Source organism: Poecilia formosa, unplaced genomic scaffold (genome assembly GCF_000485575.1).
Source record: "Poecilia formosa unplaced genomic scaffold, Poecilia_formosa-5.1.2 Scaffold608, whole genome shotgun sequence".
NCBI classification, from domain to species: Eukaryota; Metazoa; Chordata; class Actinopteri; order Cyprinodontiformes; family Poeciliidae; genus Poecilia; species Poecilia formosa.
In genome coordinates, this window is record NW_006800547.1 from 94151 (window position 1) to 109638 (window position 15488).

Here is a 15488-nt window from a genome sequence, read left to right on the forward strand (position 1 = left end):
TTTTCTCTCTCTCCTTCTCTCTCTTTTCTCTCTCTCTCTCTCTCTTTTTTCTCTCTCTCCTTCTCTCTCTTTTCTCTCTCTCTCTCTCTCTTTTTCTCTCTCTATCTCCCTCTCTCTTTTTTCTCTCTCGCCTTCTCTCTCTCTCTCTTTTTCTCTCCCTCTCTCTCTCTCTTTTTTCTTCTCTCTCTCTCTCTTTTTCTCTCTCTCTCTCTCTCTCTCTTTTTTTTCTCTCTTTTTCTATCTCTTTTCTCTCTCTATCTTCCCCCCCCTCTCTCTCTCACTAAAGCTGTCCTAGTCCAATCATCGCAGGCCGAGAAATGAGCATTAGATCCTTCTGGCTGATCATTGAGAGGTTCATCAACAAGCTGAAACCAGATTCTTGATGAAAACACTTTGTCTGTTCTCCAGGCTACAAGCCCTGTGATCCTCAGATCATCCAGGACCGGGTGGCCCACTTGGAGTTCTGCTACCAGGAGCTGACCCAGCTGGCCGCTGAGCGCCGTGCACGTCTCGAGGAATCTCGCCGACTCTGGAAGTTCTTCTGGGAAATGGCAGAGGAAGAGGGATGGATCCGGGAGAAGGAGCAGATCCTGTCCTCCATGGAGCACGGCAAGGACCTGACCGGGGCGGTGCGCCTCCTGAGCCAGCAGCGGGCCCTGGAGGACGAGATGAGTGGCCGGGCCGGACACCTGCAGCACACCATAGCCGAGGGCCAGGCCATGGTGGATGCGGGTCACTTTGGTGCTGCCAAGATCCAGGAGCGAATCTCAGACCTGCAGGCTCAGTGGGTGGCGCTGGAGCAGCTTGCTGCAGCAAGAAAGAAGAGACTGCAGGAAGCTCTGGCCATGCACCAGTTCCAGGCCGATGCGGATGATGTGGATGCGTGGACACTGGACGCTCTGCGCATCGTCTCTAGTGGAGAGACGGGCCATGATGAGTTCTCCACCCAGGCTCTGGTCAGGAAGCACAAGGACGCTGCAGCAGAGGTGGCCAGCTACCGTTCGGTCATCGACTCTCTGCATGAGCAGGTCGCCCTGCTGCCCAAAGAGGAGGCGCAGTCGGAGGACGTGCAGGGCCGCCTCGCTGGCATCGAGGAGCGCTACAAGGAAGTGTCCGAGCTCACGAAGCTGAGGAAGCAGGCGCTCCAGGATGCACTGGCTCTCTACAAGATGATGAGTGAGGCTGACGCCTGCGAGGTTTGGATCGACGAGAAGGAGCAGTGGTTGAACAGCATGGAGATTCCTGAGAAACTGGAGGACCTGGAGGTGATACAGCACAGGTAACAGCTGAGGGACTGCATGCATCCTGGATGTCTGTCAGGCTGTACAGAACTGATGTGGATCTCTCTGCAGGTTTGAGAATCTGGAGCCAGAGATGAACAACCAAGCGTCTCGCGTTGCTGTGGTGAACCAGATCGCCCGACAGCTGATCCACAGCGGCCATCCGAGCGAGACAAACATCAAGACTCAGCAGGATAAACTGAACAACAGGTACACATGGCCCGCTGGGAAAGAAAGAACCTTAAAGGTACTGTGCAGACCTGAATCTGACCCTCTGTCTGCAGGTGGAGCCAGTTCCGAGACCTGGTGGACCAGAAGAAGGAGTCCCTGAACTCTGCTCTGGGTGTACAGAACTATCATCTCGACTGCAATGAGACCAAATCCTGGATCAAAGAAAAGACCAAACTAATCGAGTCCACCCAGGAGCTGGGCAATGACCTCACCGGAGTCATGGCTCTGCAGAGGAAGCTGACCGGCATGGAGCGAGACTTGGTGGCCATCGAAGACAAGCTGGGTGACCTGCGGGGTGAAGCCCAGAGGCTGGCTGAGGAGCATCCTGACCAGGCCGGCGCCATCACAGACCGGCTGGCTGAGATCGCTGCCGTCTGGGACGAAATGAAGAATACTCTGAAAACACGAGAGGAGTCCCTGGGCGAAGCCAGGAAGCTGCAGCAGTTCCTGCGAGAGCTAGACGACTTCCAGTCGTGGCTGTCCCGCACGCAGACGGCCATCGCCTCCGAAGACATGCCCAACACGCTGGCCGAGGCCGAGAAGCTGATGGCGCAACACGAAAGCATCAAAAACGAGATCCACAACTACGAGGAGGACTACCAGAAGATGAGAGACATGGGGGAGATGGTGACCCGGGGCCAGGTGGACGCCCAGTACATGTTCCTGAGGCAGCGGCTGCAGGCCCTGGACACCGGCTGGAACGAGCTGCTCAAAATGTGGGAGAACCGGCAGAACCTGCTGGCCCAGTCCCACGCCTACCAGCTGTTCCTGAGGGACACCAAGCAGGCCGAGGCCTTCCTCAACAACCAGGTAAGTCCAGACCCCAGAACCAGGACCGGTGAGCCCTGAGTGTCACAGAACAGCCTCCAGACTTCCAGCTTATCCTCTCTGCAGGAGTACGTGCTGGCTCACACAGAGATGCCCACCACCCTGCAGGGCGCCGAGGGCGCCATCAAGAAGCAGGAGGACTTCATGACCACAATGGACGCCAACGAGGAGAAGATCAACGGTGTGGTGGAGGCAGGCAGGAGGCTGGCCGGTGATGGGAACATCAACGCTGAGCGGATCCTGGAGAGAGTGGCCTCCATCGACGACAGGTAGCTTCAGAGCTACATCCAGTTTAACGGACCCAACATGGCTTCTGTAGCATCAGCAGCTTGAGGAGTCTGTGCTCAGCAGCTGGACTGTGAGGGTGCTGCCTTCATGCTCTAGACTGCAGAGTTTCTGCTTTTTGTGAAGTTTTGGTTCACATGGAGCCTGTTTGTAGAGCTACCTGCTGTTTCTTCTTGTTCCAGGCACAAGAAGAACAGGGAGGCAGCAGTGGAGCTGCTGATGAGACTGAAGGACAATCGCGATCTTCAGAAGTTCCTGCAGGACTGCCAGGAGGTCAGCGCGTCAGAAGCACATTTTAACCCAACACTTCCAGAGAACTGGCTCAGAAAGTGTGAGACGGACCAAAAGGTTCCAGAGGATGAGGTTCTGTTGGGTCTCTTTGCAGCTGTCTTTATGGATCAGTGAGAAGATGCTGACGGCTCAGGACATGACCTACGACGAGGCCAGGAACCTGCACAGCAAATGGCTGAAGCACCAGGCCTTCATGGCCGAGCTGCAGTCCAACAAGGAGTGGCTGGACAAGATCCAGAAGGTACTGAAGTTCAGACGCTGAATCATCATTTTACTCCCACTGAAACTATTCTGAATGTTTCAGACAAATGACAAAAACCTCCAGACTCCATGGAGGTTTTTGTCATTTCTAGTGATTTTCCATCAACAATCCTCTTCATGTAAACAAATGTTCCTCTCATCACTGTAGACGGCAAGGTCAGCCTCTCCTTGGACCCGTAGAGGTCAAGGTCAAATATTACCATCACAACCTCAACCAGTAACACCAGAGCCAAGGGGGGTTATCCAAAGTACAGCTGGTCCCTCTGTTCATCCCATCCTGATGGGCCAACAGATCAAAATAACATCTGACAGTAGTTTGTAGTTCTCCTCTGTCTGAGCGACGCCCTAAAGACGGCGCCCCCTAGTGTGTCATTTCCTTTAACCGTAGCTTTGCGCATGTGTGCTCTGTGTGTTTGCATGTATGTTTATACGAACATGCAAACAGCTTAAGCAGAGAGGAAAGCCCAGAATTATTTATTCTTAACATTCCCAATTCTCAGAATAACTTGTTGAATATCACAAATAAGGCTAATCCTGTTAGCTAGTCCACTAGCCCTGCTATGTAGTGGACAGATCTCATCTGCTTGGTTCCTCCTGATGTCAGGATGGGACGCTGCTGGTGTCAGAGAAGCCAGAGACGGAGGCGGTGGTGAAGGAGAAGCTGGAGTCACTCCACACCTTGTGGGAGAAGCTTGAGTCCACCACTCAGACCAAAGCTCAGGGTCTGTTTGACGCCAACAAGGCCGAGCTGCTTACACAGAGCTGTGCCGACTTGGACAAGTGGCTGGGCAGCCTGGAGGGCCAGATCCAGTCCGACGACTACGGCAAAGACCTGACATCTGTCAACATACTTCTGAAGAAACAGCAGGTAGCTGCCGGATGTGACTATGAGTGTCATCTCCTGGTGAGGGCAGGGGATTGATGTCTGCCTCCTGCTCAGATGCTGGAGAACCAGGTGGATGTGCGCCAGAGGGAGGTGGTGGAGTTGCAGAGCCAAGTGAAGGCCCTTGGTCAAGAGGTGAAGGACACAGATGAGGTGGACGGGAGGCGACAGGTGGTGGAGAAGAAGTTCCAGGAGCTGCTGGAGCCGCTGCGGCGTCGCAGGGACTTCCTGGTGGCGTCCAGAGAGGTCCACCAGTTCAACCGTGACGTGGAGGATGAGATTGTACGTACACAAACAGACTCCTCCTCCAGAGGTTTACAACTGACCCCGTCCCCTGACGGTACCCCCCACCTGCTCCTCTCACTGGTGTCCTTCCTTCCTGCAGCTCTGGACCCAGGAGAGGATGCCAGTGGCCACATCCACTGAGCATGGACACAACCTGCAGACAGTCCAGCTGCTCATCAAGAAGAACCAGGTGACTTCTTCTTCTCCTGAGCTTCTGGAGTTTCCTAGCTGCTCCCTGACCTGTCCGGTTGATGTGTCCTCAGACGCTGCAGAAGGAGATCCAGGGCCATCAGCCTCGCATCAACGACATCTTGGAGCGCAGCCGCAGCCTGCTGCAGGACGGGTCCTCCAACACCGACTTGATCCGGCAGCGCCTGGCCGACCTGCAGCAGCTGTGGAAGGAGCTGATGGAGGAGGTGGAGCGGCGGCACGGCCGACTGGAGGAGGCCCACAAAGCTCAGCAGTACTACTTTGACGCCGCTGAGGCCGAGGCTTGGATGAGTGAACAGGAGCTCTACATGATGTCAGAGGAGAAAGCCAAGGTGAGTGGGGCGAACTGCTCAGCCTGGAAAGTTCCTGAAGTCACTTGTCAACTGTCCCGTGTTGCGGTCAGGACGAGCAGAGTGCCGTCACCATGCTGAAGAAGCATCAGATCATGGAGCAGGCTGTGGAGGACTACGCAGAGACCGTCCACCAGCTGTCCAAGACCAGCCGAGGGCTAGTGGCCGCCGGACACCCTGAGAGGTTGTCACTGCTCCTGTTTTTATTGTTCTGCAACATTCCTGGGTGAAACCTGAAGAACATGCAGCTTTTGGCTGAAGGTTCGCCCTCATTTATCAGAACAGGTCCGGAAAGCTGTTGTTCAGGCTCTCAGAAAATAGAGGAGTCTCCTGACGTGAATTTTACTAGACAGGAACTGGTTCTCAGCAGGGCTTTTATTGTGAAAAATCTGCATGCCAGTTGCCTTCTAATCCAGTTCCTTTGTTTGTCTGTCAGCGAGCGGATCAGCATGCGCCAGTCTCAGGTGGACAAGCTGTACGCCGGCCTGAAGGACCTGTCTGAGGAGAGGCGGGGCAAGCTGGACGAGAGGCTCCGCCTCTTCCAGCTCAACAGGGAGGTGGACGACCTGGAGCAGTGGATCGCGGAACGGGAGGTGGTGGCCGGGTCTCACGAGCTGGGCCAGGACTACGAACATGTCACGGTGAGTCCCTGTCGTCACGCGGTCTGTACCTGAATCTCCTGGACTGGAGGCGAGACGACCAACGCTTGGTGGCTTCAGATGCTGCAGGAACGATTCCGGGAGTTTGCACGGGACACCGGGAACATCGGGCAGGAGAGAGTGGACGCCGTGAATCGGCTGGCGGACGAGCTAATCAACGCTGGGCATGGCGACGCGGCTACGGTGGCGGAGTGGAAGGACGGGCTGAACGAGGCGTGGGCCGACCTGCTGGAGCTCATCGACACTCGGACGCAGATCCTCGCCGCCTCCTTCGAGCTCCACAAGTTCTACCATGACGCCAAGGAGATCCTGGGTCGCATCGCCGACAAGCAGAAGAAGCTACCGGAGGAGGTCGGCCGGGACCAGAACACAGTGGAGACGCTGCAGAGGATGCACAACACCTTTGAACACGACATCCAGGCGCTGGGGACACAGGTAACACGGCTGACAGTCCCTCCAGCCAGAGTGTCTGCTGTCAGGATGCTCGGCTGAAGAAGGGAAACAGCAGTGTAATGGTCTGGTTGCAGGTGAGGCAGCTTCAGGAGGACGCCGCGCGCCTGCAGTCAGCATACGCCGGAGACAAAGCCGACGACATCCAGCGGCGGGAGGGTGAAGTGCTGGAGGCGTGGAGGAGCCTGCTGGAGGCCTGCGACGGACGCAGGCTCCGCCTCCTCGACACCGGGGACAAGTTCCGGTTCTTCAGCATGGTCCGCGACCTGATGCTCTGGATGGACGACGTGATCCGGCTCATCGAGGCCCAGGAGAAGCCCAGGTAGGCCCGCCTGCTGCCACCGCCGCTCAGCCGGCGTCAGGAGTCAAACTGACAGGGATGTTTGTGGTTCCAGAGACGTTTCCTCCGTGGAGCTGCTGATGAACAACCATCAGGGCATCAAGGCGGAGATCGACGCCCGCAACGACAGCTTCACCGCCTGCATCGAGCTGGGCAAGGCGCTGCTGGCCCGCAAGCACTTCGCCTCAGAGGAGGTGAGCCAAGAGGAAACGGAGGGAGGGTGGCTGAGGGAGAACCGAGGAGTAGGGGAACCTTCGAGACGGTTCTGGATTCCTCTCCAGACTGATGGACGTCAGACTCTTTAGGATCCGGTCTTAAAGTTTGGCTGCTTTGTGCTGTCGGACTGGTTCTAAAAATAAGGTTTCAGCTGATATGTGTCTTATCTAGGGGCAGCCTGGGGGTTCTGGTTCTGGTGGGTCCGGGCTGAGCTGTGTTCTGTGTTTCCTGTGGTCCAGATCAAGGAGAAGCTGCTGCAGCTCACCGACAAGAGGAAGGAGATGATCGACAAATGGGAGGACCGCTGGGAGTGGCTCCGCCTCAGTAAGACACTTCCTGTTTACCCCGCCGTGGCAGCCAATCAGGGCCACCCTAACCCTCCTGCTCCTCCCCAGTCCTGGAGGTGCACCAGTTCTCGCGGGACGCGGGCGTGGCCGAGGCCTGGCTGCTGGGCCAGGAGCCGTACCTGTCCAGCCGGGAGATGGGCCAGAGCGTGGACGAGGTGGAGAAGCTCATCAAGCGCCACGAGGCCTTCGAGAAGTCCGCCGCCACCTGGGAGGAGCGCTTCTCCGCCCTGGAGCGGCTGACCACGGTGAGCAGGGCGGCGGGCGGGCGGGGTCCTGCCCGGTCCGGTTCCACTGGCGCTGACGGCCCAGTTCTGCTTCCAGATGGAGCTGCTGGAGGTCAGGAGGCAGCAGGAGGAAGAGGAGAGGATGAGGAAGCCACCGGATCCAGAACCGGTTCTGATCCAGCAAGACGGACCCCAGCAGCAAAGGTGAGCCTCCAGAACCAGTCACACCCACAAAGCAGACCGGAAGCACACAAGACCGGGTCAAACCAGAACTTGGACACGGGTGACATCAGAGCTAGTTTCCGACCAATCAGAGAGCAGAGGGACACGCCCACTCTTTCTCACCTCCAGATGGTTCTGGAGAACCTGGAGCAGCAGCCAGGGCCGCCGGCTGCCAGCTCCCCTTGACTCTGTGTGACACGTTACGTAACTACGACTAGGACTAGCACAGCGCTAGTGAACTTAGCATGCAGCATGGAGCTGTTCTTTAACTCACTTCCTGAAAGCAACGGTAACAGGCAACGGCCAAAATATACGTCCAGTTATTCAGACCTGCAGTTATATTTGTTAATTTCATTTAGGAGAACAGGAGGAGTTGGGAGGGAAAGTGGCAGCAGGTCTCTGTAACTGACCTGCCAGCTACAGCAGGATGCTCTCTGTTCAACCCGCCAGGAGCCGGGATTTATTTAAAAATCCCATTATTGTTTAAACAAACTAAACAATAAGAATATAAACACTGACAGTTATAGAATGTTGAATAATTATGCTCAAAATTGCATAAATATTAGGACATACTTGCAGAAATCTAAGAATCAAATGTTTCTGATCTCTGAAGTTTGTCTTTAAATGCAAAATTAATCAATTCAAGTAAGTAGCAATAACAACATCACTCAAATAAAAGAAAAAGGGACAGTGCAGTAAAAGTACTCTAAGTACCCCCACACACCTCGGACTGGGCCAGTACTCATTTACTTGAGTACCAGTTACTCAAGTAATGTAACTAATGTAACTAATGTAACTAGTACTACCTACATTTGAACATAGATAACAGCAATACTAGTTTCCTATTCTTGCTAACAAGTTTAACGTGTTATATCGGCACTAGCTAGGGATCATGTAGCTAAGATGGTAGCTAACACTAGCTAGTCATCGTGTAGCTAACATGGTAGCTAACACTAGCTAGTCATTGTGTAGCTAACACTTGCTAGTTTTCATGTAGCTAAGCTGGTTTTTCCTTTGCTGGTTTGCGGCCATGATTCTAACACAGCTGTCTCTGCGCAGCAGCAGGTCTCCTTCGCTGCCAGGAGTAAAACCGGGCGTCTAAGCGCTCATGTTGCGTTTAAAGGCAGCGCTATGACATGTTAGCGATGGATTAAAGGGAACCACGACTAGTTATAAAAACAGACCTTATTTGGGAAGGAGATGAGGAATATATAACAGGTGATGCCCCCCAACGTCTGCCTAGGCCGCCGGGCCTGAGAGATTCTGTGAGGTTCTGCTGCTCCCGGGTCCAGATGGTTCTGACCCGGTTGTGTCCTCGGTGTGAGTGTTTAACTGGGGTCTGTGTTGGTCCTGCAGCGCCGTGACCCAGAACGGACTCCCATCGGATCGGGACCAGGACTCTCCTCAGGTCAGTTCTGCTGCTCTGCCTGCAGGTGGGCGCCGCTCCCGCTGGTCGAACCGACCCGGTTCCGGTACCAGAACATTCAGAACACTTAAGGCTAGACATTTTATTCTGGATTGTTTCAGATTCAGTACTTAATGAAACATTAATAATTAATAAGATTTATTTATGGAGCCACATTACTAAAACCATTTCTGTAAAACTTCCGGTCCAGAACCGCCTGGATGTAACAAGAATAAACCCGATTTATGCTCCGTGTTGCTCAGGAAGATCCAGCCAGAACCGCAATAAGGGATCAATCAGATGGTTCTGATCCAGTTCTCAGTTTCCGTCCAGCAGTTAAATCAGATTAAAGTCATGGGGTTCAGTTTTCACACTAGTCAGGAATGTGTTCTAACCCGGTTCTGTCCGATCCGGACCGGCAGGACGCCGTGGAAGGCGGCGGCCTGGTGAACGGCATGGTGGAGCGCGGCTCCAAGGACCCGAGCCCCGGCCCCTCGCCGACCTCGGCCAGGAAGTCAGGCGGCAGCCAGTCGGCCACGCTGCCGGCCCACAGCCAGGAGGCGCCGGCGCTGCTGGAGGGGCCGCTGCACCGCAAGCACGAGTGGGAGGGGCCTAACAAGAAGGCGTCCAACAGGTGAGGCCCGCCGCCACAGGCCCCGCCCCCAGGCTCTGCCCTCCCTGACTCCTGCACTCTGTGTTTGGCAGGTCCTGGCACCACGTGTACTGTGTGATTCGCGTCGGGGAGCTGAGCTTCTACAAGGACGGCAAGGCGGCGGCCCAGGGCGCCCCGTACCACGGGGAGGCGCCCGTCGGCCTGAAGGACGTCACCTGTGACGTCGCCTCTGACTACAAGAAGAAGAAACACGTCTTCAAGCTCAGGTGAGGACTGGTCCAGAACCGGTCCAGGACCGGACCGTCATCATAGGACAGCCTGACTGTCCAACGTGTCCATGTGAGAGGTCCAATGGGGTTCTGACAGAACCGACATTCACCAGACGACCTTTAACCTGCAAAGACCGGTTCAAACTGGTACCAAAGAGCTTAGGCCAGTGTGAACTGGTTCTGAACCGGTTTAAACCAGTATAAACCAGATCAGAACTGAAGGTCCAAACATCTAAACCCACTTCCTGAATCTAGTTGTTCTTCTCTTCCAGAGTCTCCGATGGGAACGAGTTTCTGTTCCAAGCCAAAGATGAAGTGAGTATCTGCGCTAGAAACAGGAAGCGGACCGGAACCGGTCCAACCAGCCGGCTTTCCAGAACCCAGGAAAAATGTTTGGAGGGTTCTGATTGGTTCTGATGACCGGGTTACCGTGGTTCTGATGAACATCCGGATCTATCCTCCAGCTGTTGCTCGGTGTGACCCACTGTCCTCTGTCGCCCCCTGTAGGAGGAGATGAGCTCGTGGATCCAGGCCGTGCTGAGCGCCGAGCGCCCCGCCCCCGGCGCCGCCCCGGGCACGCCACCCTCTGGGCGCGCTCAGACGCTCCCGGCCAGCGTGTCGCTGCCCGCCGAATCGAGTCCGGGGAAACGGGACAAGGAGAAACGCTTCAGCCTGTTCAGCAAGAAGAAACAGTAGAAGAAGAACCACAGGGGGCGCTGGTGGACCCAACCCGACCCGACCGAACTGGACCTGACCCGACCTGACCGGACCGAACCCGACCTGACCGAACCTGATCCGACCCGACCCGACCCGCTTCAGAGCGTTTCCTCTTAGCTCCTGCTTCACTGAGACCCAAACTGCACATCCAGAACTTCCTGAAACATTCATCAGCTGTTCACCTGTTCTACAGAACCGGTCCAGAACATACCCAAGACCAAAATCCCAAACTGGTTTACCCAAACCGGACCACAGACCAGGATCTAAATCTGGTTCTGCTCAACCAATCCCAGACCCATCGCTGGTTCTGGTCCAGAACCAGAGAGGCTGGGATATAAAACTGCTTCTGCTGGACTACCCACCCAGAACCAGGTCCAAACTCTGGCTCTGGGTCCGTCTCTGATCAGAACAGGTCCGCTGATCGGACAAACCAGAACCACCATTAATAAACTCCAGTGGGCTGATGATGTCACTGATGATGTCACAGTGACCGACCAATGGTAGAGGTGGACAGCTGATGAGCGTGTCGCCAGCGTCGACCCGGTTGTTGGTTCCGAATGGTTCTGATTGTGATGTGTTCGTCTTTCGAACCCAGATGGCCTTTCTGCCCCCTGACTGGTTGATGGTGGGCCTGCGGGCGCTGTGATTGGTCCGTCTGACCTGGGTGGGACCGGCCGCTCCGGTTCTGATTTTCCTGAACTTGTTTTTGTATTTTCGTTGTTCTTCGGTTCTGAAGGAGAAACTGGACCAACTTTTTACGGCTTTGGAGTTAAACGTTCACCTGCATGCTTCACGTAAGCTCACCTGACCGACCGTCTTCTTCTTCTATGGTTCCGCGCATCGTAACGTAGCGAACATGTATGGAAGTTCGTGTTTCTGCACAATCCAAGCTGCATCGTTAGGAATGGCCTATTTAAAGCTTTTCTCATGTATGAAGCTGCACCTGTTAAAGCTGCCAACTCATTAAAGCTTTTAAACTATGACCTCACTTCCTGTTCTGTGATGTCATTTCATCACTTTTTGATAAATTCAGAACCGTTTTCTTGCTTATTTTTCCATTATTTTAATTCCAAATATTCAGATTTTTTTTTCTCTCACATTTTTCAATTATTTTTCTTAAAAATATTTTCCTTTGTCATATTTGAGTTTTTCCATATAAATTATTATATTGTGACTTTTCTTTCTGATATTAAACATTTTCTCAATAATTCAGCCTTTTTCCCTGGATTTCTTTCCTGTTGAGGTTTTTTCTCAGTTAAACTGAATATTTTCTCCAAACACAAAATTTATAGTATTTCAGGTTTTTGTCTGACTAAACAAGTTCAAACAAATTAAAAAACATATTTTTTAATGTTTCCCCCCCTTTATTTGTGAAATTGTATTTTTTCAAGTCGTTTAAGTTCAAGTTTAAATCTTTGTTTGGTCAATCAGAAGAAAACAAATAGAAAATGAATTTAGTTCAGCAGATCTTGGGGAACAGAAACCATTAAACATGGAAAGCTCGATTTTAAAAAACTCATCAAATATGACTTCAGTTCCAATATCAGATCCACTGATGAGCTTGTTCACCATTTTCTGTCAGAACCTACTTTTGTTTTAATATGTTTTATTTATTCCATATTGATGTTAATTCCTTTATATTTGAGTTTTTATTTTATGTGCTTTACTAAGCAAAATTATTAGCTGTAAACAGGGGCGCCGCCAGGAATCTTGGGCCCCCTGACAAAACTTTGTTTGGCCCCCCGCAGCTGCTGTTACAATTTATTGGGTCTATTTGACCCATAAAAAGTGTCACATTTTTTAACGGCTTCGTCTGCCGTCCTTTCTGTGGTCCAGTACCGAGTCTCACTGGGGGGCCGCATATCGGAAACCTGACAGATCAGTAAATAGCCATCAACACGTCAGTAACGCGTTACTCTAATCTGACCCTAGTATTCTAACATGTTACTATTTACAATCCAATAATCAGATTAAAGTTATGCAGCATAATGACTGTCATTCCAGGATGAACACTCACTTTAGCATTTGCCTCACAACTAGCAAGCTACATACTCTGGTAGCTCAGACAGGCTAACAGATTCTGATACATTTTATTGATCAGAATGCATTGATATAAATTGACTTGTGATTGAACAGGTTCTACCTCTTCCTAAAACCAAAGTAGAAAACGGCTCATAAAATTAGACTCAGCAGTTTTAAACTCAATACAGCAATTTGACCAACAGAAATAAATCTAAAAAACAAGTTTTGTTCTTCTTGAACGTCTCCCTACATCAGTGCAACAGTTTGATCTACAAAACAAATAAAAATGATACTTTTCACATCTGACACTTTAGCTCCTCTCTGTTAACTCAGTCTCACTTTCCAGCCAGTAACTTACCAAAGAGCCATAAAAACACTGAGGCAAAAAGACTAAATGTTTTTTTCTCCTGTCATTTTCAGCCGCAAACATTTAACTAAAATATCTACAGATATGTGTTTCTGTCTCTGCAGCCTGATGTTCCTGGATGGATTTACAACAGACACTACAGTGATGTACAGTGTCAGAATGGGAACTAAATATAAAAAGTTTGTTTTTATCATACAGAATGAGAATTTAAACAACTTAATTTTTACATTTTTATACATCTCAACTCTATTTACTGTGTAGTAAAAATGTTCACTAATTTATTTTTAAACCTCTCCTCAAGCACTTTTCTTATTGTCTCCTGTAATTAATATAATTAATATATTTTTTTTATATCTTCACACCCTGAAACTCCACCTGCTCCTCTCATAATAAAATAGTTTAGCTTATTTAAAAATTAAAAACAGTTAATAAATATTTCAATAAACTAAATGAAGACCTCACCAGAACTTCTTCACCTTTCTTCAACATCATTCTAGCACTGCTGTTCTCCTAAATATCTAAATAATATAATATAATATAATATAATAATATATAAATATATGTTAAGTGGTCGCGTATGATCAGGTGTTGCTCACTTTAAATAATAAAACGGCTCATTTCGCTGCTGTTTCGGTCTCATTCTGATTAAATAAATCATTGTGGTTGGTCACCGCAGTGAAGTGAGTTTCAAGTTGGATATTCGATATTCGAGCTCCGGGGAGTAACCGGCGTTTAGCTCAAGGTTGATCCGATTTATGAACGCTACTGTCGGCCAGCGGTTCTCCACCGCTCCCGGCCGCAGGTTCACTTAGGGACTGTCAACAAATTACATGAGACACAATATCATCTATTACATTTTAAAGTCATATACAATATTTTCAATCATTTTAATATTAAATAATATAATGTTTTCTTCAATAGCTTCCAGGTCATCTGACCTATTGACATTAAATTCGTAACTGATTACGTTTCAAATACAGCTCTAAACTGGTGGGTTTTTAGTTGAGATTTAAAGGCTCTCAGTGTTTCAGCTGTTTTACAGTTTTCTGGAAGTTTGTTCCAGATCTGTGGTGCATAGAAGCTGAATGCTGCTTCTCCTCTTTGGTTCTGGTTCTGGATGCAGAGCAGAACCAGAAGACCTGAGGGGTCTGGAAGGTTGATACAACAGCAGATCTTTAATGTGTTGTGGTGCTAAACCGTTCAGTGATTTATAGACTAACATCAGTATTTTACAGTCTGTTCTCTGAGCTACAGGGAGTCAGTGTAGGGACCTTAAAACTGGTGTGATGTGAGAACGAGGGCAGGAGTTCTCACTAAACTGTGACCCAATTACTCAAAATCAGTGTAAAATTATTTTAGTAAACTGGAGCAATGAGGTACGCTCATTTTAATTCATTTTGACCCATTTTATTATTTGTTAGGCAATTTTATATTTAAAAAATATATTTCCTATTTTCTCTTCANATGTTAATTCCTTTATATTTGAGTTTTTATTTTATGTGCTTTACTAAGCAAATTTATTAGCTGTAAACAGGGGCACCGCCAGGAATCTTGGCCCCCTGACAAAACTTTGTTTGGCCCCCCGCAGCTGCTGTTACAATTTATTGGATCTATTTGACCCATAAAAAGTGTCACATTTTTTAACGGCTTCGTCTGCCTTGCTGTCTGTGGTCCAGCACCGAGTCTGTCGCTGGGGGGCCGCACATCGGAAACCTGACGGATCAGTAAATGGCCTCAACATGTCAGTAACGCGTTACTATTTACAATCCAATAATCAGATTAAAGTCATGCAGTATAATGACCATCATTCCAGGATGAACACTCACTAGCAAGCTACATACTCTGGTAGCACAGACAGGCTAACAGATTCTGATACATTTTATTGGTCAAAATGCATTGATATAAATTGACTTGTGATTGAACAGGTTCTACCTCTTCCTAAAACCAAAGTAGAAAACAGCTCATAAAATTAGACTCTGCAGTTTTAAACTCAATACAGCAGTTTGACCAACAAAAATAAAATCTAAAAAAACAAGTTTTGTTCTTCTTTAACGTCTCCCTACATCAGTGCAACAGTTTGATCTACAAAATAAATAAAAATGATACTTTTCACATCTGACACCTTAGCTCCTCACTGTTAACTCAGTCTCACTTTCCAGCCCTGCATTCAGTAACTTACCAAAGATCCATGAAAAACACTGAGGCAAAAAGACTAAATGTTTATTTCCCTGTCATTTTCAGCTGCAAACATTTAACTAAAATATCTACAGATATGCGTTTCTGTCTCTGCCTCCCTCTGACTCCCTGCAGCCTGATGTTCCTGCATGGATTCATGGATTTACAACAGACATTACAGTAATGTACAGTGTCAGAATGTGAACTAAATATAAAATGTATGTTTTTATCAAACAGAATGAGAATTTAAACAACTTAATTCTCAGATGTATGCATTATTATACATCTCAACCCTATTTACTGTGTAGCAAAAATGTTCACTAATTTATTTTTAAACCTCTCCTTTTTTATTGTCTCCTGTAAATAATATAATTAATATAATTTTTTATATCTTCACACTCTGAAACTCCACCTGCTCCTCTCATAATAAAATAGTTTAGTTTCTTTAAAAATTAAAAACAGTTAATACATATTTCAATAAACTAAATGAAGATCTCACCAGAGCTTCTTCACCTTTCTTCATCATTCTAGCTCTGCTGTTCTCCTAAATATCTAAAT

The 15488-nt window shown here is 49.5% G+C and overlaps 1 protein-coding gene across 2 annotated transcripts in view; it reads left to right on the top strand.

The window, feature by feature from the left end:
- sptbn1 (spectrin, beta, non-erythrocytic 1) overlaps positions 1-11354 on the top strand; it is a 27194-nt gene extending 15840 nt beyond the window's left edge. For both annotated transcript variants that reach the window (XM_007541431.2, XM_007541432.2), the window contains 23 exons: positions 409-1279; positions 1353-1490; positions 1565-2321; positions 2406-2608; positions 2807-2897; positions 3010-3156; positions 3781-4044; positions 4117-4341; positions 4445-4534; positions 4608-4886; positions 4958-5088; positions 5341-5545; positions 5624-5998; positions 6091-6335; positions 6409-6547; positions 6809-6893; positions 6965-7161; positions 7238-7344; positions 8719-8770; positions 9190-9401; positions 9473-9646; positions 9922-9964; positions 10157-11354. In XM_007541431.2, the coding sequence (XP_007541493.1) occupies positions 409-1279; positions 1353-1490; positions 1565-2321; positions 2406-2608; positions 2807-2897; positions 3010-3156; positions 3781-4044; positions 4117-4341; positions 4445-4534; positions 4608-4886; positions 4958-5088; positions 5341-5545; positions 5624-5998; positions 6091-6335; positions 6409-6547; positions 6809-6893; positions 6965-7161; positions 7238-7344; positions 8719-8770; positions 9190-9401; positions 9473-9646; positions 9922-9964; positions 10157-10345 (5219 nt within the window). In that variant the 3' untranslated portion in view covers positions 10346-11354. The remainder of the gene's footprint in view (positions 1-408; positions 1280-1352; positions 1491-1564; positions 2322-2405; positions 2609-2806; positions 2898-3009; positions 3157-3780; positions 4045-4116; positions 4342-4444; positions 4535-4607; positions 4887-4957; positions 5089-5340; positions 5546-5623; positions 5999-6090; positions 6336-6408; positions 6548-6808; positions 6894-6964; positions 7162-7237; positions 7345-8718; positions 8771-9189; positions 9402-9472; positions 9647-9921; positions 9965-10156) is intronic.
- The last annotated feature ends 4134 nt before the right edge of the window (positions 11355-15488 follow it).